We start from the raw sequence: 15196 nt of genomic DNA, 5'->3' as shown, positions 1-15196 counted from the left end.
GGGGGTGGTCAGCATCGCAAAGCAGGCAGAGGAGGAGCAGGGGTTGCGCCAGCAAAGGCTCGGATCCAGCGGCCCCCCCCCCCCCCACCCCCCGAGCTGGCGACAGGGCCTCTCGTGTGCTGGCCGGTGTGAGCGTGACGGGGGCAGCCCGCAACGCGCCAGCACCCCACCATCAATGAGGCAGCCTGCTCGACACCACATCCCCCTCCCGCCCAAATCCTCGTCTGCCGTGCGTACGTGTGAGGGGGTTGTTGGCGGCGCCCTGGAGGCCGTCCAGGGTGTCAACCGCCGCTGAGATGGCGTCCAGGGAGGAGGCCCAGGCGCCGCCATAGCCGGGGGCTGCGGCCAGCAGGGAGGTGCTGAAGGCCGCGACGGCCGCGTTGGCCGTGGTGGGGCTGCGGGCACGCGGGGCCGCGGGGTGGGTGGTGTCGTGGGGACGGGCTAGGGCAGGGCGCAGCGCGCAGTGTGATGCTGTGCACAATCGGTGCGTGAGTTGGGTTCAGTGTCAATTGCAGTGCGATTGTATTAGCAAGTCAATCGGGCTGGCAATGACGGATGCGGAAAGTTGCAAGCCGAGGTCTCCAACCGCACTACATCAAATCATTACGGCCAAAGCCAACCGGCTGCACAACCACCCCTCTCCTCCCCGGCCCCCTATCCGCCCGCACGTCCCCCTCCCAGCCCCCCCCCCAAAAAACCCTGCGCACTTGCTGCCTGATGCGGGTATGGGGGCCGCGATCTTGGCGTCAAGGTCCGCCAGGGCGGCCGTCATCGCGGCCGCAGACGCCTGCGCGCCCGCCACCGTCCCCAGCGCCGTCCCCAGCGCGTTGCCGGGCGCGACGCCCACGAGGCTGGCGCTGAGGGCGGCCAGGGCGCTGGGCAGGTTGGTGGTGACGCGCGTGTCGAGGGTCGTGATCGCCGCGGCCAGCGTCGCAGGCGGCGTGACGGTCGTCAGGAACGACTTGACGGTCTGAGAAGAACAGCAGCGGGGGAGGGGGTGAGGCGTGCTGTGCACGGACGAGGTGCAAAACGTATGTGAGCGCCTCAGGAGCGGCGAGGCGGCTGCTGCTTGCGTGGGTCGGCGCTCCGCGCCTCATGGCCAAGGTAAAAGCCGGCTGCAAGTGCCCCCTCCGCCATGCGGGGCCGCATCCTTGCGGCCGCCACCCATCATGGTGTTCCATGTCCGCGCTGGTGGGTGCGCGTCGCCAGGTCGGCTGACCCAGGCACCCCGCCCCTGCGTTCCTGCCGCCCCTCCTGCCCTCTGCTGACGGCCCGCCCACCGTGATGTTGGCCTCAATCCCGGGGACGTCGACGTCGTTGGTGACTATGGCCTGGAGGTCATCGATGATGGGGTTGACGCCCGCCACGGCCGCCACCAGATCATCCAGGTGGCCCGCGGTGCGCTGAGGAAGGGGGGGGAGTGGAAGGGGGTAGGGGGAAAGGGTTAAGCGCGGTTGGAGGTGAGGGCCAATGTGGGTTTGGGAGGCGTGTCACGACGGCATCGATGATGAGTTACCATCATGCCATGGTGGACCAGGGAAAGGCGGTCGGAGGGGGAGGGAAGCACCGCGGAGCCGAGCGGATGGCCTCTCGATGTGCCAGAGGGGTCGAGGCAGAAAGGGGGTGCGCGGCTGGCCCTGTGAGGGCGGCGTGGGTGCCCCGTGCTCACCGTGAGGTACGTGTCCAGGTTGCTGAGGGTGGTGAAGGCGTCGCTGACGACGGTCTTGGAGGTGCCCGCCATGCCGTAAATGTAGAGCTCTATGGCGGCCTGGAGGGGGCGGGGCCGGGAGCGGAATACTTCAGGTGAACAAAGACAAGGGGTTGCGGCCGCCCGAGGGGTGATGATCGTGAGCGAGTCTGGGTGTGTGCATATCCACATGTGTTTGAGCGAGGTTCAGGGACACACATGCAGGGAGGGGTCACCGCCATCAAGCGCGTGGGCCGTTGACGCAGCGTCAGTCTCTGGGGGGGGGGGCGGGCGGCGTATGCTCCGACTGGACCTCACCAGGCCGGTCAGGAACATCAACACCTGATGGGGGAGCGGGAGCAGTGCGGGCACAGGCACGGCCAAACCCAGTCAGCAGAGCGGCAGTCGCGACTGCCGGTGGCGCACGCGGAGCACCCCTATCTCCTGCATGTGACCGGCGGTGGCAAGCCACCCGCTGTTGCCCCACCGGCCGCCCCTGTCAAGCGGCGCACAGGCGCCTATCGTGCCCCCGGCCCACCACAAGTCCCTGGGAACATAACATCAGCGCCCCCCCACCGGGTGCGTACCTTGTGCACGGTCATGCGCTGCGTGAACAGCAGCTCGTAGGGGTCGTTCTTCAGGCGCCGCGTGTCGCAGGACGAGGAGCAGCACAGGACGTAGCAGCACCACCGGGAAAAGCGCCTGCGCGCGCGCCGGCGGTGGTGCGGCCGTCAGAGAGCGCGAGGACGGCGTGCGTCTCTCCTGCAGTGTGAAACGCGTTCAGCTGATGCTCTGCGCGCCCGCGGCATTCCTTGATCGCGCTTGAAAATAGTACGCACGGGCCGGACCGGACCGGCAGGCACGTGCACACGCGGCCTGGCCTCAGGACCCGCCTGCTGGCGACAGGCCAGGCCCCCTTGGGGGTCTTGCCAAGGCCCGGCACCAAGGTGCCGTGCACTCAAACGGCGCCACCCAGCCCGTGCCGCCTCCCGACAACGTCATGCATGCCGCCTGCTCCGTTCCCCCTGCGGCTGGCGGGCCCACCAGAGGAGGAAGATGAGGAGGAACAGCAGGGACAGCGCAAAGAAGAACACATTGGCGCCGATCTTGGGCACGATGTCCGTCTTGAGGTACGACACGCCGGCGGTGACGAGGTCCCCGCCACCGGTGGCGGTGTCAACGAGGGTCACGATGGTCGCGGTGCTGGCGTGGCTCCTGAGGAAGGGCAGCGACTGGAAGCAGCGAGGGTAGGCATGTGGGCAGACCACAGGCGCTCTGGCGTGGATGCCTTGCCCATTCTGGTGCACGGCGCATGCAAGTCCATACATATGAGATACATTGGAGTGCAGTCAAGATGTTCAAATTATGCTTCAAAACATTGCAAGAGCAGCACTCTATGGATATGTGCATGCAAGCCGCATGTGAGCGGCGTTCGGAACACTTGCACGCTGCGCGCACGCTCAGCACTGAAGGCGCGCCGATCCTGCCCCCGACGCACCAGCCACTTGGCCGCAGGACATACATTGACCTCCACGTCTGCTGCCTGCACCGGCTGGTTCAGAATCGCAAGCAAAAACGCGAGAGCTGCGACAGCGAGTCCAAAGCGCATCGTGGTGGCCCTTTTGACGACCATGATGATGATATAATATCTCTTATTTGTCACCTCTTAAGGCGCTTAGAGCGCCGGATAACGTGTGCTGCGACGATCTTGTTGCTCAGGTATGTTTGTTTATTCCGATGCTATAATAAAATGATGTGCTTATATGCCGAAGAGCACACCTTTTCAGCACTTGATGATAATAGCAAAGCTGTCATCCGGTCGTCAGTCAAACTCCAGTCAAAGTCGCCAACAGCCGGATTGAGGTGGTGACCCTGGCCACGAGCGGTGTGAGTAGGCCAACAGTGAAGACGTATTGGATGGGAGGTGCAGTCAATTTATGATATAGGGCTGCGGAAAGTGCTGGCTCTTTGGCAGTGGCATGATATTCATGCCAAAACCAAACCCCGCGACAAACTTTGACGCATCGCTAGCTAAGACATGGCAGACAAGCTCAGCCGCTCAAGGCACTTGGGTTCCCCTGCTGCATTCAGCCATGGAGGCGACAATTTACGGTCAGTAACACGTTCGAGGTTTGTCATGCGTGTGCAGCAGCTCCAGCAGGCCAACAATCCTGCTCATCCGTCCATTGCCAGGTGTCGCTTGCTTACAGTGACTGGACTGTGACGTAGCGGAAATGGTGATACAATGTGCTTGTGTTGGTTTGTTTTGAGAGGGGAGATCCAGGCTGCAGCCTGTGGAAGGAGGCCTGTGGATGTATTGAGCACCGCAAGGAGAGCAAAGCAACATGGACGAGACGCGTATCGCACATACCAGCAAGCACAGTTGGGCGCCCGTGCAACCATCCAGCACCAACAGCGGTGCTGATGTATGCAGAAGGGATGCTGCAAACGGCTTGGAAGTGGTGTCTTCAGTTGCAAGGGCAGGGGTGCGTGCAGGGGCGAGACGTACGGTGAACCCCGCCATGAACACTCTGGATGGGTGACTAGATGTAGTAAAGGCAACCTCCTCTCAAACCTTGCCATAGCAGCACAACAACATGATGACGTGCCTTTGGAACGTGAGGCCCCACACAGCGCTGTGCTTAGCTAGTGTAAGTAAAGGCCTACTTGCCTGGACCAGTTTCCATTGTGCAAACTCAATTGAGGCGGCAGCAAAACTGCCTGTGTTCGCCACCCGCCCCAAATGGCGCATGAAACTGGCTGCGAGCAGCTTCACCCCCCTGACAACCCCAGTGACAGTGTGGTTGCGTGTGTGATCAGGCAAACCACCATAATATCACCCAGCCTTGTGCGTGCCCCGTAAATTCATCCAAGTCCCGCCGCGGCCCATTCGAAATCGAGGCGGCGGTAGGCAAAGCAGCACAAAAAGATGGTTCGGCACGACAAAGCCCTCTAGCAAGTCGGGAGACGGGCAGCACGGCTTGAGCCTTTGGCAGAGCTTGCTTGTGTTGAGTGCTCCGGTGCATAGCGTTGGCGGACGAATACACGCCGTGTGCACATCGCACCAGCATTGCCTGGCAACAAGATGCACGACACATTATTGGCAATGATGGCACGAGGCTGAGAGGGCGCACATGAGTTGCGTGCATTTGACGCATGGACTGTGTGCGAGGCCGCCAGCTGCATCAGCCGCAGCCCTGTTGACGGTGGCAGAGAAATCACTAGGCACGGACACGAGCGCAAGGCCGTTCCTACGTTGGCAGTTCGAAGTTGGTTGCTGCTGTATTCTCACAGCAGCCCCTTGCGGAAGACCCATGATTGCAGACAATCCACTTCTTTGTAAAAAAAAGCAGCCAAGGGCCTCGGTGCCAACAGGGCAAGGTCCCATTGGGCCGGCAGAACTCCCTGGGGTTGCACAATTGGAGTATGGGCGTGCCGCCATGCCCTGCGCGTATGCGTAATCCCGTTCATAACGTGCCTTCAAAACCTTCTGTCATCGCTCTTGTTGCGTCAAGTGCAGTAAGCGTTTTGTCGGTGTCTTGCGAACGCAGTGTCTTCCACACTTGACCCACGCAAGAGAGGTAAACCAACTACCAGTGCGTAGTAGGACAAGTCTGTGTGCGAACCTGCAGCCAACGAACGTTCGTGGGGCCCACGCACCAGCCTGCCCGCGCACATGGTCACCGCACGAACAGCGTGAGCGGATGAAGGGGTCTTGTGTGCATGCCAAGACACTGGTCAGCCCCCGCCGATACTGAAAAGGTTGATGGAAACGTCAGAGCCCAGTGGGAAGCCCTAACTGCCTGCAACCTTCGTACATCTGCAGGGCATAAAGCTGCAAGTAACCACCAAGCTGAAAAGAACTTGCTTGCAAATTCTTTCTGCGACGCATGAGCATGCCGGTCTTCAGGGAGTCCCAGTGGCATCACAAGTACGAGCCAACATCTGACCAGACCACTGGGCCCAGGGGCGCTGCGACAGCGCCCCTGACGCCGGTGGGCGTCGGCAACTCGCAGCCACCGTACATCGACTGTGTTTGTAAAATCTCTGCAAGCCACTGCTGCTGTTGCTGTTGCTGTTGCAGCTGCCGCTCCTGCTGCTGTTGCAGCTCCTGCAGCTCCTGCTGCTGTTGAAGCTGCTGCAGCTGCTGCAGCTGCTGCTGCGCCGCCTGCAGCTGCTGCGCCGCCTGCAGCTGCTGCGCCGCCTGCAGCTGCTGCGGCGGGGGTGTATGCTGCTGCACCCCAAAGCCCACAGCAGGTGCCAGGTGTTTGGGCACGGCTGGTGGACCCAGGACGCCGTTGAGGTCCACCAGGCTGCACGGGAACAACAGCACCTCGTCTGACGCTGCCCAGGCATCAGGGTCGGGCGTGGCCAGCGCCTGCTGTGCAGGCACAGCACCGTGCCTCATGAGCTCGTGGGGGGATGCAAACACCATGGGGGCCCCAGCCGCCTGGCGCGCAGTGACGTCTGCCTGCAGGGTCGAAGCCGTGGCGCTGCGGCTGCTGGTGTTGACGTCCTGCAGAAGTGCGTACACCACACTCCCTGGCGCACCAGTGTGCACAGCCGGCAAAGGGCTGCCCGTGCTGAAGCTGCGGACGCTGCCGCCAACCACACAACTGCCGCTGACAACACTGCCGCCATCGCTGCTGGGGTCGCGCAGCTGGCAAGCCGTCCCCTGGGGCCCAGCCAGTGTGCTGGTCAGCGGCTGTCCGCAGCCGTGGCTGGCAGTAATGCTGCCAAGAGGGACAAGCCAGGCAGCGGGCTGCGGCGCCACCTGCGGTGGGCATAGCTCTGGCGCCGCAAGCGCCGCGGCGACTTCCTGCTGCTGGAACATCAGTAGCGACTGCTGGGACTGCTGCTGCTGGGGCGGCTGCTGCTGCTGCTGCTGCTGCTGTTGCTGCTGCTGCTGCTGCTGCTGCTGCTGCTGCTGCTGCTGCTGCTGCTGCTGCTGCTGCTGTGTCTGCGGCAGATACTGCGTCTGCTGCAGCAGCTGTGGCTGGAAATCCACCAGTGTGTCCACGTTGCTCATCGGTCGTCGCAGCACAGCCGACAGCTGCAGCGCCGCCGACGAAGCGGGCACGGCGTGGCTCGGCGCGGCGCTGTTGGCCGGCAGCGAGCAGCTGTGCGTGCCCATGTCCTGTGCGGCTCCCGGCTGCCTGAGCTCAGAGGTGTCTGCGGGAACACGGGGGGCACGAGCGCAGGGTACGGGCAGTGGCGCAACGACAAATCGGTTGATATTCCACGGGTGCTCGAGGAGGAGCCGCGCAATCCAGCCATTGCGCCTTCTGGTGGGGGAGCAGGCGGCACAGAGGAGGAGGGATGCTGCTTGACGCAATGCGCGCAATCAAGCCGGGTGCTCACCATGGGCGAAGAAGCACACTTTGCGCTGGCAGGCGCGCCCCTCGGTGCACAGCTGCGCGGCGGGACGGGATCGCACACAGCATATGATTGCAGAGGCAGGCTGCTGGCCTGTTGATAGGCGGGCGAGCATGCAGGGGGCGGCGGAACCATGGCCCCCCCTCCCCAGGATGCAGCCCCGCCCAGCCAGGCCACTGTTGCTGTTGCTGGGCTCAAGCAAGACGGCGGGGCGGCTCGCCTTTGTCTTGTAGCGGTCAGGGTGCAGCCACGACTCAAACACATTGTGGGCCTGGGCGCAGGGTGGTCGTGGCACGGCAGGGCGGGGCGTTGGCACACCTGCAGGCCGGGCTGCTGGATCCGCCGTTCACGGCTGAAGCGAGGACTCAGTGGCGCCCGGCAGGCCGCCAAGCCTGGTCCCCCCCCTTCCCCGCCGGGGCATGCCGCGTGCGTGTGCCCCCGCGGTCCAGGGGTCTCACGTAGGGGCACGAGTCCTGCAGCGGGCAGGGGTCGCCGCGGCGCGCGTTTGGGCACATCTCGGCGCTGTAGCTGTGGGCCTCAAGGGAACGGCGGCGCGCCTTCTCGCCGGCGTGGTGGAAGGGGCAGTCCTTCCTGCGAGAGGGAGGATGGGAAGGGTTACTGCAGGTGGACACAAAGAGCTGGCCAAGGCACAATCCAATTGCATTACACCTGCTGTTAATTATTTGAAACGAAGCAGTGGCCGGCTGGGCCGGCGGCCAGCATTAGTCATATTTGTTCCATTGTCTGCAGCAGGTGCGCGTCTATCTGCAGATGTCTGCATGCCCCTCCATCCCCCGGGCTGCTATCCTGATGGAGCAGGCCCTGGATGGCGGCGCACCAGCTGTGGTTGCTGCGCTGGGGGCACGGCAGGACCTGCCCGGGGCCGGGGAGGAGGGTGAGACATACACGGGGCGGGGGCATGCACGGGGCGGCGGGACATTGTGAGAGTGGATTTGATGCATGGGTGAAATCCCATACCGTGTGTTTGCTTTTTATGGTTGCAGATCTCCAAACTGTTGTGGAAAGGCCAAGCATGCAAGATGCGTGCTGTCAGGTGCACTGGGTGCACCTGCTTCCCCCCTTTTAGACGCCCAGCCTCGCGCTGGCCTCGTCACCTTGAGCCAACCGACACGGAACTCGTCGTCGGCCCAAAGCAAGGCGGCACGCCCGCCAAGCCGCGCCCTGGTCTGCTCTGCACTGGCTCGTACAGCAGGTGAGCCCGCTTTCTGTGCCTCAGTGGCGCCCGTCGTGACTGGCCCAGCATTCACCTGGCATGTCCGCCGTTGAATGGGTGGGAAGGTCGGCACTGCTGGCATCGGCGCGACAGGCAAGCATCAGACCCCTACCAGCGCTGTCAGCGTTCTTGAATCGCACTAAACAACCTCTTACACTCTTCTCACCTGCGGCTCCATGGACTCGGGCGCGTGCATCCTGGTGGACCGATGGGAGCTACGGAAACCCACAACAACGGAGGTAGAAGTCGCTAGAGAATATATATCCCGTTTCAAACGGCCCAAACCTGTGGCGATGATCGGAATGATTGTGCCTTCATGCAGGACGCAGATTTTGCGCATGCAGCCTAAACGGAACGTGAAAATTACACATATCAAAATTATGGTTCTATTTTGAGCGCTGGCAAAAACTTGTGTGGACAGCAGCACGTTCGTGACTGATTGTCACATGAGTCAAATTTGTTGGTAAACTGCCGTGCCCCTCCGGTGCCTGTATGTCGAGGCCGTGCCAATCTGTCTGCGGTGTGCAATGTTAGAGTTGTTGGAGAGCCTACAGACATGCATTTGGAAATGGCACACAGCGCCGTCAATGTCGATGGAATGACTTGAGAAGTGTTTGATCATTCCACGGGGGCCAGCGGGCACTTCTTACAGACAGCGCACTGATTTTGGCTGCCTGGTAACAGATGATTGAACATCTCAGTGACCGTAGTGGCGTTCAGCCACACATCACCACAGCGGCCCATGCACATGCACGTGCGTCTGCTCTCACTGTCAACTTCTCACAAGCTGCTTTGCTGCACCCCTTGTGTGTCTGTCCCTCCTTGCAACTCCCGCAGCATACATGACAGTTCTCACAGGTGGGACAGCCATCACAAGAACCCTCATGGATGCTGCACACTCGTGCCAGCAGTCACTTGATTGCTTCAATACGCACGCAATGCGCCTGATTCCCAAGCAATTGACTCACAATATGTGAGACTCTTGCATCTGAGTCTTCGTTACCAGCGCAGCGTGAGCCCTGAAATTTGCATGCGCCAATGTAATCATGACTCAAAAGTCGTATTCGTGCGAGCTGCATCAGAAGCTTTTGCACCGGTGAATGGCTTGTGATTGTTGGTCGCTCCTGGCCTGCAGGGGACATTCACAGGCCAGCCACTTGGGGTCACCTGACCACTGTCAGCGTGCCTGATGCTCAAAAAGAGTTTACACATACAATTGACAATGGCAGATCGTATCATCACTGCAATACAGCCATACAAGTGAAAGCAAGCTTGGCAAGGATAAACCATCAGCTGTTTCAGCGGGGTGAGGCACTGCGCAAGTCAGTCGAGGGTTGACAAAGCGCAGGCTGTATTCAGCTTGCTGCAACGCACAGCAGCATAAACGAAGCAACCAAATGGCCTTGCGGGTTGCTCAAAAGAGGTGAGCACGAAAAATCACAGCAGATTTTTAAGGGAAGAGGCAACTGCCCCCTTCAAAAGAATGAAGAAAGCAAGCATGTGAGCACCCCAACCACCTGTCTTTCAAGGCCGGTTGGTTGACCCAAGACATTGCTCACTCAAGACAGCCAGGGATGGCCGGAATTGCATCCCACGCTTATGGGGTTTGGTTGTTCCTTGCCAGGAGCCGGCACTGGCGAGTAATTGAAATTGGGCAGCCGAGTCATGCTGCCCTTGTCACGCAGCGGGGCAGGCCACCTTGGGCAGCTTGTGTGCGAGGCTGAGCACGCCCAGCGCCACGCAGCTGTCCACGCCAAACACACCGCCCTCCACGGCGCAGAGCGGCCGGTGCCACTCCAGCAGCGCGCAGGCGCGCATGCCCGCGGGGCAGGGCGCGTAGCCGGCCGTGGTGTTGGCGACGCACTTGAGGCCCACCAGGTCGAGGCCCTTGCCCTCGGGGCAGGAGAGGCTGGGGGCGGCGGCCGACACCTTGGTGGTGACGTCGGGCTTGCAGCACTTGCGGACGCACTTGGGCGCCGCCTTCTTGGCTTCGCTCAGCACAGACTGGGGCAGCTGGGCTGCGGCCTTGGCCACAGACGCGCACACCTGGCAGCGGTTCAAGGTTTCCACGCAGAAGGGGGGAGAGGGCGCACGGCTTGCGTCAGGGTGCAGGTCCTTGGGTATGTCTGGCTGGTCGGCATCGAGCAGCAATATATTATACAAGCAGGGTGGGGCGCCTGTCTGGCCCGGCCCATCCGTGCAGCAGGTCCCTGCCCCCTGCCCGCCAGCCCACCTTGTCGAGGTCGGGGAGGGAGGGCCAGTCAAAGGCCATGAGCCGGGAGCCAATGTTGACGAGCTCGTAGCCGTCCTTGCCCAGCAGCTTCGCGCCCACGCCCGCCGCCTTCATCGCGGCGCCGACGTGCAGCTCCAGGCTCTGCTGCGCCAGGTGCATCGCGGACGAGGCCGAGGCGCTGCCAAACTCGGCCAGGGCGGGGGCGACGGCCAGGGGCAGGGCGGCGCCCGCCTTCTTCAGGGCCAGGAGGCCCGTGATCAGCTGCATCACCTGGGGGGGCAGGCGGTTGGCGCGCATGCACGTGTAAGTGTGAGAGTGAGTGTGATTGTTTCAAGTGTGTGTGTGTATATGTGTATGTTGGGGTGCGTGCGTTGATGTGTGTCAGCAGTGGGTTCAGGCTTGCCCCCCTCCCTACTCTGGGGACCGCGTGCATCAAGACCTCACCTTGTCATCCCAGCAGGTGGCGTTCCCGGTCTGGTTGAAGGGGGCCATGCACACCGGGCCCACGAAGCAGGTCTTGGTGGCAACCTGCACCTTCTTGGTGCACACGCCGACGGGCGACAGGCTGTAGCCCGCGGGGCACGAGGGGCGGGGCAGGGCCACGTCAGGGGAGACATAGGGCGGGTAGCAGTAGCCAGAGCCTGGGGCCGAGGGGTTGAGATGGGGGTGAACAGAGGGCGCGCGATGGGTACGAAACGATGTGGGCGCGCAGCCATGATGGTTGCGAGCAGAGCAGGGACCCTGGTGGAGGGAATGTGACCAAGGCGGGCCACAACCTGCCACTGGGATAGTCTGGGTGGCGCAGCAGGGCCCGCCGAATGCTCTGCAGGCATGGACACCCTGCAGACCCACGGTGCACAGGGGCGCAAACGAAGCCAACCACCCCATGTCCCGCCTCGACCAAAGCAGACAGCTCCCCCGCTCACCGGTGCAGGAGCCGGCCGCAAAGTTGGCGGGCGCGGGGGTCATGGGGCGCAGCAAGAAGTCGTCCGCCAGGTCATACGCGCGGCCAGTCACGGCCTGAGACGCGCGCTGGGCCGCCTCGAGGGCGGCGGCGGCGGCCTTGGCGGTCGCGTTGGCGGCGGCGTTGGCGGCGGCGACGGTAGAGTCCAGGGCAAACCTCTTGACGGCGGCGTCGGCCTCGGCCGCGGCGCCCACGACGGCGGCGGCCTGGCCAACCTTGGCGGTCACGAGCTGGGCGCCTGCGGCGTGCGCCTGCGCGGCGGCACTGGCGATGGCGGCTGCCTCGTCCACCTTGGACTTGACCACTTTGGAGGCGACGTCCGCGGCGAGCTTCTTGGCGGCGTCGGCGGCGTCGGCGGCGGCCTTGGTGGCGGCGGAGGCAGCCTTGAGGGCTGAGGCCGCGGCGCCGGCGGCCAGGTCCTTTGCGGCCTTGGCGGCGGACAGCGCGGCCGCGGCCTGCGCGTGGGCGGCGTCCTCGACCGCGGCGGCGACGGCGGCGGCGGTGCCGACGACCGCTTTCTTGGCGGCGGCGTCGGCCTTTGCCGCGGCGGCGGCGACGGCGAGGGCCGCGGCGGCGTGCGCGCCGACGGTGGCCTCAGCAGCGCCGGCTGCGGACGACGCAATCCTGCCGGCCGCGGCGGCGGCGGCGGCGCCGGTCTGGAGGGCGGCGCCCACCTTGGCCTCTACGGCCTTCTCCGCGGCGGCGGCGACAGCGGCGGCGGCAGCGGCCTTGGTCTGGGCGAGCTGGGCGGCGGATGCGACAGCGCCCGCTAGATTGGGGCCGGGGCCTGCCTCAACCGTGACAGCGGCGTCGACATGGATGGCTGCGGCGCCGGCCTGGAGTGCACGGGGGGCAAGGGGATGGAGGAGGAGGACGGGAGGGGAGGAGTTGTCAGGGGAGCAATTTGGAGAGGCACGGGAGGGTCAGAGCGCTGGGTGGATGGTTGTTGCGGGCAGGGCTGTGCTGGGGCGATGGCTGCCGCTCTGGCAGGTGCTGGGCCGTGGGTTGTGGCACCAAGCGTAGCAGGCGGGCGGGGCTGCGGCTACACTGGATGCACTGACTACACGGCCCGTGCTTTGGGCTGGCCGTGCGGGTGACGGGGCGGACGGGGAGTGCAAGCGTGGGTGCAGGTCGACCTGCGGCAGCAGCAGGATCAGGATGCCCCCAGCCCCACGCTCACCTTGCAGGCCAGCGCAATTAGGAGCAGTGCTACCGGTATCGAGGAGCACCTCATTGTACGAAGATGTCGTGATGTGGTGGGATCGTGGGGTTGTGGGTTGGGTGTCTCGAGAGGGTGATCAATCGCGGTCCGAGACGACCGACGATCTGGGGGAGGGTGATGAGATAAGTATGTGTGTGTATAACCAAGCTGTGATGGACTTAAAGACGACGTGAAGCGGCAAGGTTCCGCGCGGTAGGTGCTCCAGGTGCAGCGGCTCGCAACGAGTCGGCTATCCGCGTGCCACACCTTCAGCCGAAGATATGTGACCAAGATAACGGAGCGTGTTGCAACGGACAAGCTAGCAGGGGCTAGCGGAGGAGAGGCCATGGCTCCGGGCGGTTGGGGCATTCATGTGCGCCCGACAAATGGCCAGTGACACCTGATGCCGTCACGAAGTGGTCTGTTGCTTCAGACCATGTTGGTCGATGCGCAAGCACATGCAGCACACCCGCAAGGACAAATGATTCCAAGTTGAGGCTCATGCTGATAAGAGCCGCATGAATCGCCTCGCACACCGCCACAAGCAAGGCCTGGCACCCCCAGCCTCAGCCTGTCTGCCCGCGCTCCCCTCTCCCCAAACCCGACGAATGCGTGGCTCAGGTGCAGGCGTCCCTGTTTTCGTGCAGGGTGCCGCCCGCATGCATGTACACACGCGGCCCTGTGCACCGAACCCGCGCACTCCGCAAACACCTGCGAACCTCCCATACAGACTCACACGCACGCCTGGCAAGCCGTGAGCTGGCGCTCCAGGATCACTGGCTGACCCTTTCCCCAGCGCCCTGGCCCTCGAACCGCCGGCCTGCCGTTGCGGTGCGGCTCGCTGTGTGCGCCCTTGCTTGTCGTGCTCCTCGGGACACGACGCACACACAGCAAAAGGGATGGGCACCGTCTTGCCCGGTCGATACCGGGCGGCAGCGCCGGGGACGGCCGGCGGGGCGAGGCCGGTGGGGGAGGGTGGGGCAGCCTATCACAGCCGAGCGAACATGCATGCAGCCCCTGGTGAAAGGCCAGCAGAGGTGAAGGGGCGAGTGAGAAGTGGGGAACAGCCCAAGGGCGGCAGCGGGTGATGCGCAACTCGGCAGCTGTGTTGAGAAGCTGCAGAAATCACCGGCAGCGACCCAGCAGCTGTGCAAGCCCCCCATCCCACTCCCACTCCCACCACTGACGCTTGCATTCCGCCTGCCGCCCGCCGCAGCCGCCGGCCGCCGATCAGCGAGTGCGCCACTGACCAGCCACTCTGCCGGCCAGCCACTCTGCCGGCGGCGAGTGGCCGAGTGTTGTCAGCCACCCGACCCCCAACCTCAGCCTCGCCCCACCTCCAACGCCCCCAGGCCGTCTTGAGTAGGCACGTGCCAAGACGAGAGCAGGCGCTGCGGGCGCCGTGCGGAGCATGGGGGCGCCATCCAGGCGCAGCTCAGCCAGCGAACCCCAGGTGTACACCCGACTGCTGCGAAAGGCGTTCCCGTCCTGGTATCACAGCCGGGACCCATGGCCTGCGGCCTGCTTGCCGGAAAAGTCTTACACTCAAAGGTCACACAAAAGCTGCTCTCTGGGAGATGTACATGCGCCATGCACAAAGCATGAAAGGCCCCGAGGTGATGCGCGCGCCAACGGAGGCGTACGCGCTGCACCAAGCGCATCACCCTAGGCCGCACGAATCCGCGACGCGCGTGAGCCGCGGCCACGACCGCGACCACTGCGTCAGGCCACCGCAGCCTTTGGCGGTCACGAGCAGCGCCGCCGCATGCGACCTGCTGTCCAGGGCTGCGTACGCGCCCAATTGGGACTGCCGGTCGCCCACCACCCACCACCAACCGCCAACCGCACCAACACCGGGCCAGCGCAGCGGGCGCGCCCGTCCTTCGTCAGCGGCGCGCGACCGCCGCTGCCTCCCATTCCCTCGCGCTGCCGCCGCCACCGCCGCCCGCCATGCAGCCGGGTCCATGCAGCTAGGTCCACACCGCCGCCGCCGCTGCCGCTGCCATGCGCTGCGGCGCGTCACTTGATGTACTGCGAGAGCCACCGGAACCCCTCGCCGTAGCCCATGCGCTTGGCCACTGAGCACATGTAGACCTCAATAGGGCGGATGTTGGGGTCCAGGGCAGGCTTGCCCTTGCCGGTTGTGTAGCCCGCCAGGCCCAGGCTGTGCCGCAGGTCGTCCTCGCTCACAGCGTAGGGCAGGTCGATCTTGAAGGGGGGGGGCGGCGTTGAGGTGGCCAAGATGAGGTGTGCCATGCGGGCGAGGGACGTAGCGAGATGCGACGCGGGGCATCCCGCACCGACGCACCCGCCCTGCTGCTGGGCGTGGCGGCCGCGCGCGGCGGGGTGCCCCACCTTGTTGCCGAGCACCATGAAGGGCACGGTGGAGAGGCCGTCGTCCGACAGCAGGCCGTTGAGCTCCCGCATGCTCTCGGGGAAGCGCTCGCGGTCGGCCGCGTCCACCAGGTACACGATGGCGTCGACCTTTAGGGGGGGGGGAG

General features: G+C 64.1%; 4 protein-coding genes across 4 annotated transcripts in view; all 4 read right to left on the bottom strand.

The window, feature by feature from the left end:
* MNEG_6234 (hypothetical protein) overlaps positions 1–3296 on the bottom strand; it is a gene marked incomplete at both ends in the record, with an annotated part of 6153 nt that extends 2857 nt beyond the window's left edge. The window contains 8 exons of the mRNA XM_014045295.1: positions 238–395; positions 708–970; positions 1281–1403; positions 1670–1768; positions 2006–2029; positions 2275–2389; positions 2732–2919; positions 3186–3296. Of these exons, the coding sequence (XP_013900749.1) occupies positions 238–395; positions 708–970; positions 1281–1403; positions 1670–1768; positions 2006–2029; positions 2275–2389; positions 2732–2919; positions 3186–3296 (1081 nt within the window). The remainder of the gene's footprint in view (positions 1–237; positions 396–707; positions 971–1280; positions 1404–1669; positions 1769–2005; positions 2030–2274; positions 2390–2731; positions 2920–3185) is intronic.
* A 2316-nt stretch (positions 3297–5612) lies between these two features.
* On the bottom strand, positions 5613–8493 carry MNEG_6233 (hypothetical protein; the record flags this gene model as incomplete). Its single annotated transcript, XM_014045294.1, has 5 exons — positions 5613–6859; positions 7049–7100; positions 7522–7654; positions 7902–7936; positions 8464–8493. 5 exons carry the CDS (start codon positions 8491–8493, stop codon positions 5613–5615), a joined length of 1497 nt encoding a protein of 498 aa, XP_013900748.1.
* Positions 8494–9974: 1481 nt separating this feature from the next.
* On the bottom strand, positions 9975–12728 carry MNEG_6232 (hypothetical protein; the record flags this gene model as incomplete). The annotated part of the gene is made up of 5 exons (XM_014045293.1): positions 9975–10343; positions 10531–10800; positions 10975–11171; positions 11457–12330; positions 12675–12728. The coding sequence occupies 5 exons, from the start codon at positions 12726–12728 to the stop codon at positions 9975–9977; spliced, it is 1764 nt and encodes a 587-aa protein (XP_013900747.1).
* Positions 12729–14714: 1986 nt separating this feature from the next.
* On the bottom strand, positions 14715–15122 carry MNEG_6231 (hypothetical protein; the record flags this gene model as incomplete). Its single annotated transcript, XM_014045292.1, has 1 exon — positions 14715–15122. One exon carries the CDS (start codon positions 15120–15122, stop codon positions 14715–14717), a length of 408 nt encoding a protein of 135 aa, XP_013900746.1.
* Between the last annotated feature and the right edge of the window lie 74 nt (positions 15123–15196).

The sequence above is a fragment of the Monoraphidium neglectum genome, assembly GCF_000611645.1.
Source record: "Monoraphidium neglectum strain SAG 48.87 unplaced genomic scaffold scaffold00996, whole genome shotgun sequence".
In the NCBI taxonomy this organism is placed as follows: domain Eukaryota; kingdom Viridiplantae; phylum Chlorophyta; class Chlorophyceae; order Sphaeropleales; family Selenastraceae; genus Monoraphidium; species Monoraphidium neglectum.
Note: the sequence above shows the minus strand (reverse complement) of the source record. Positions and strands in the feature narration are given on the sequence as shown.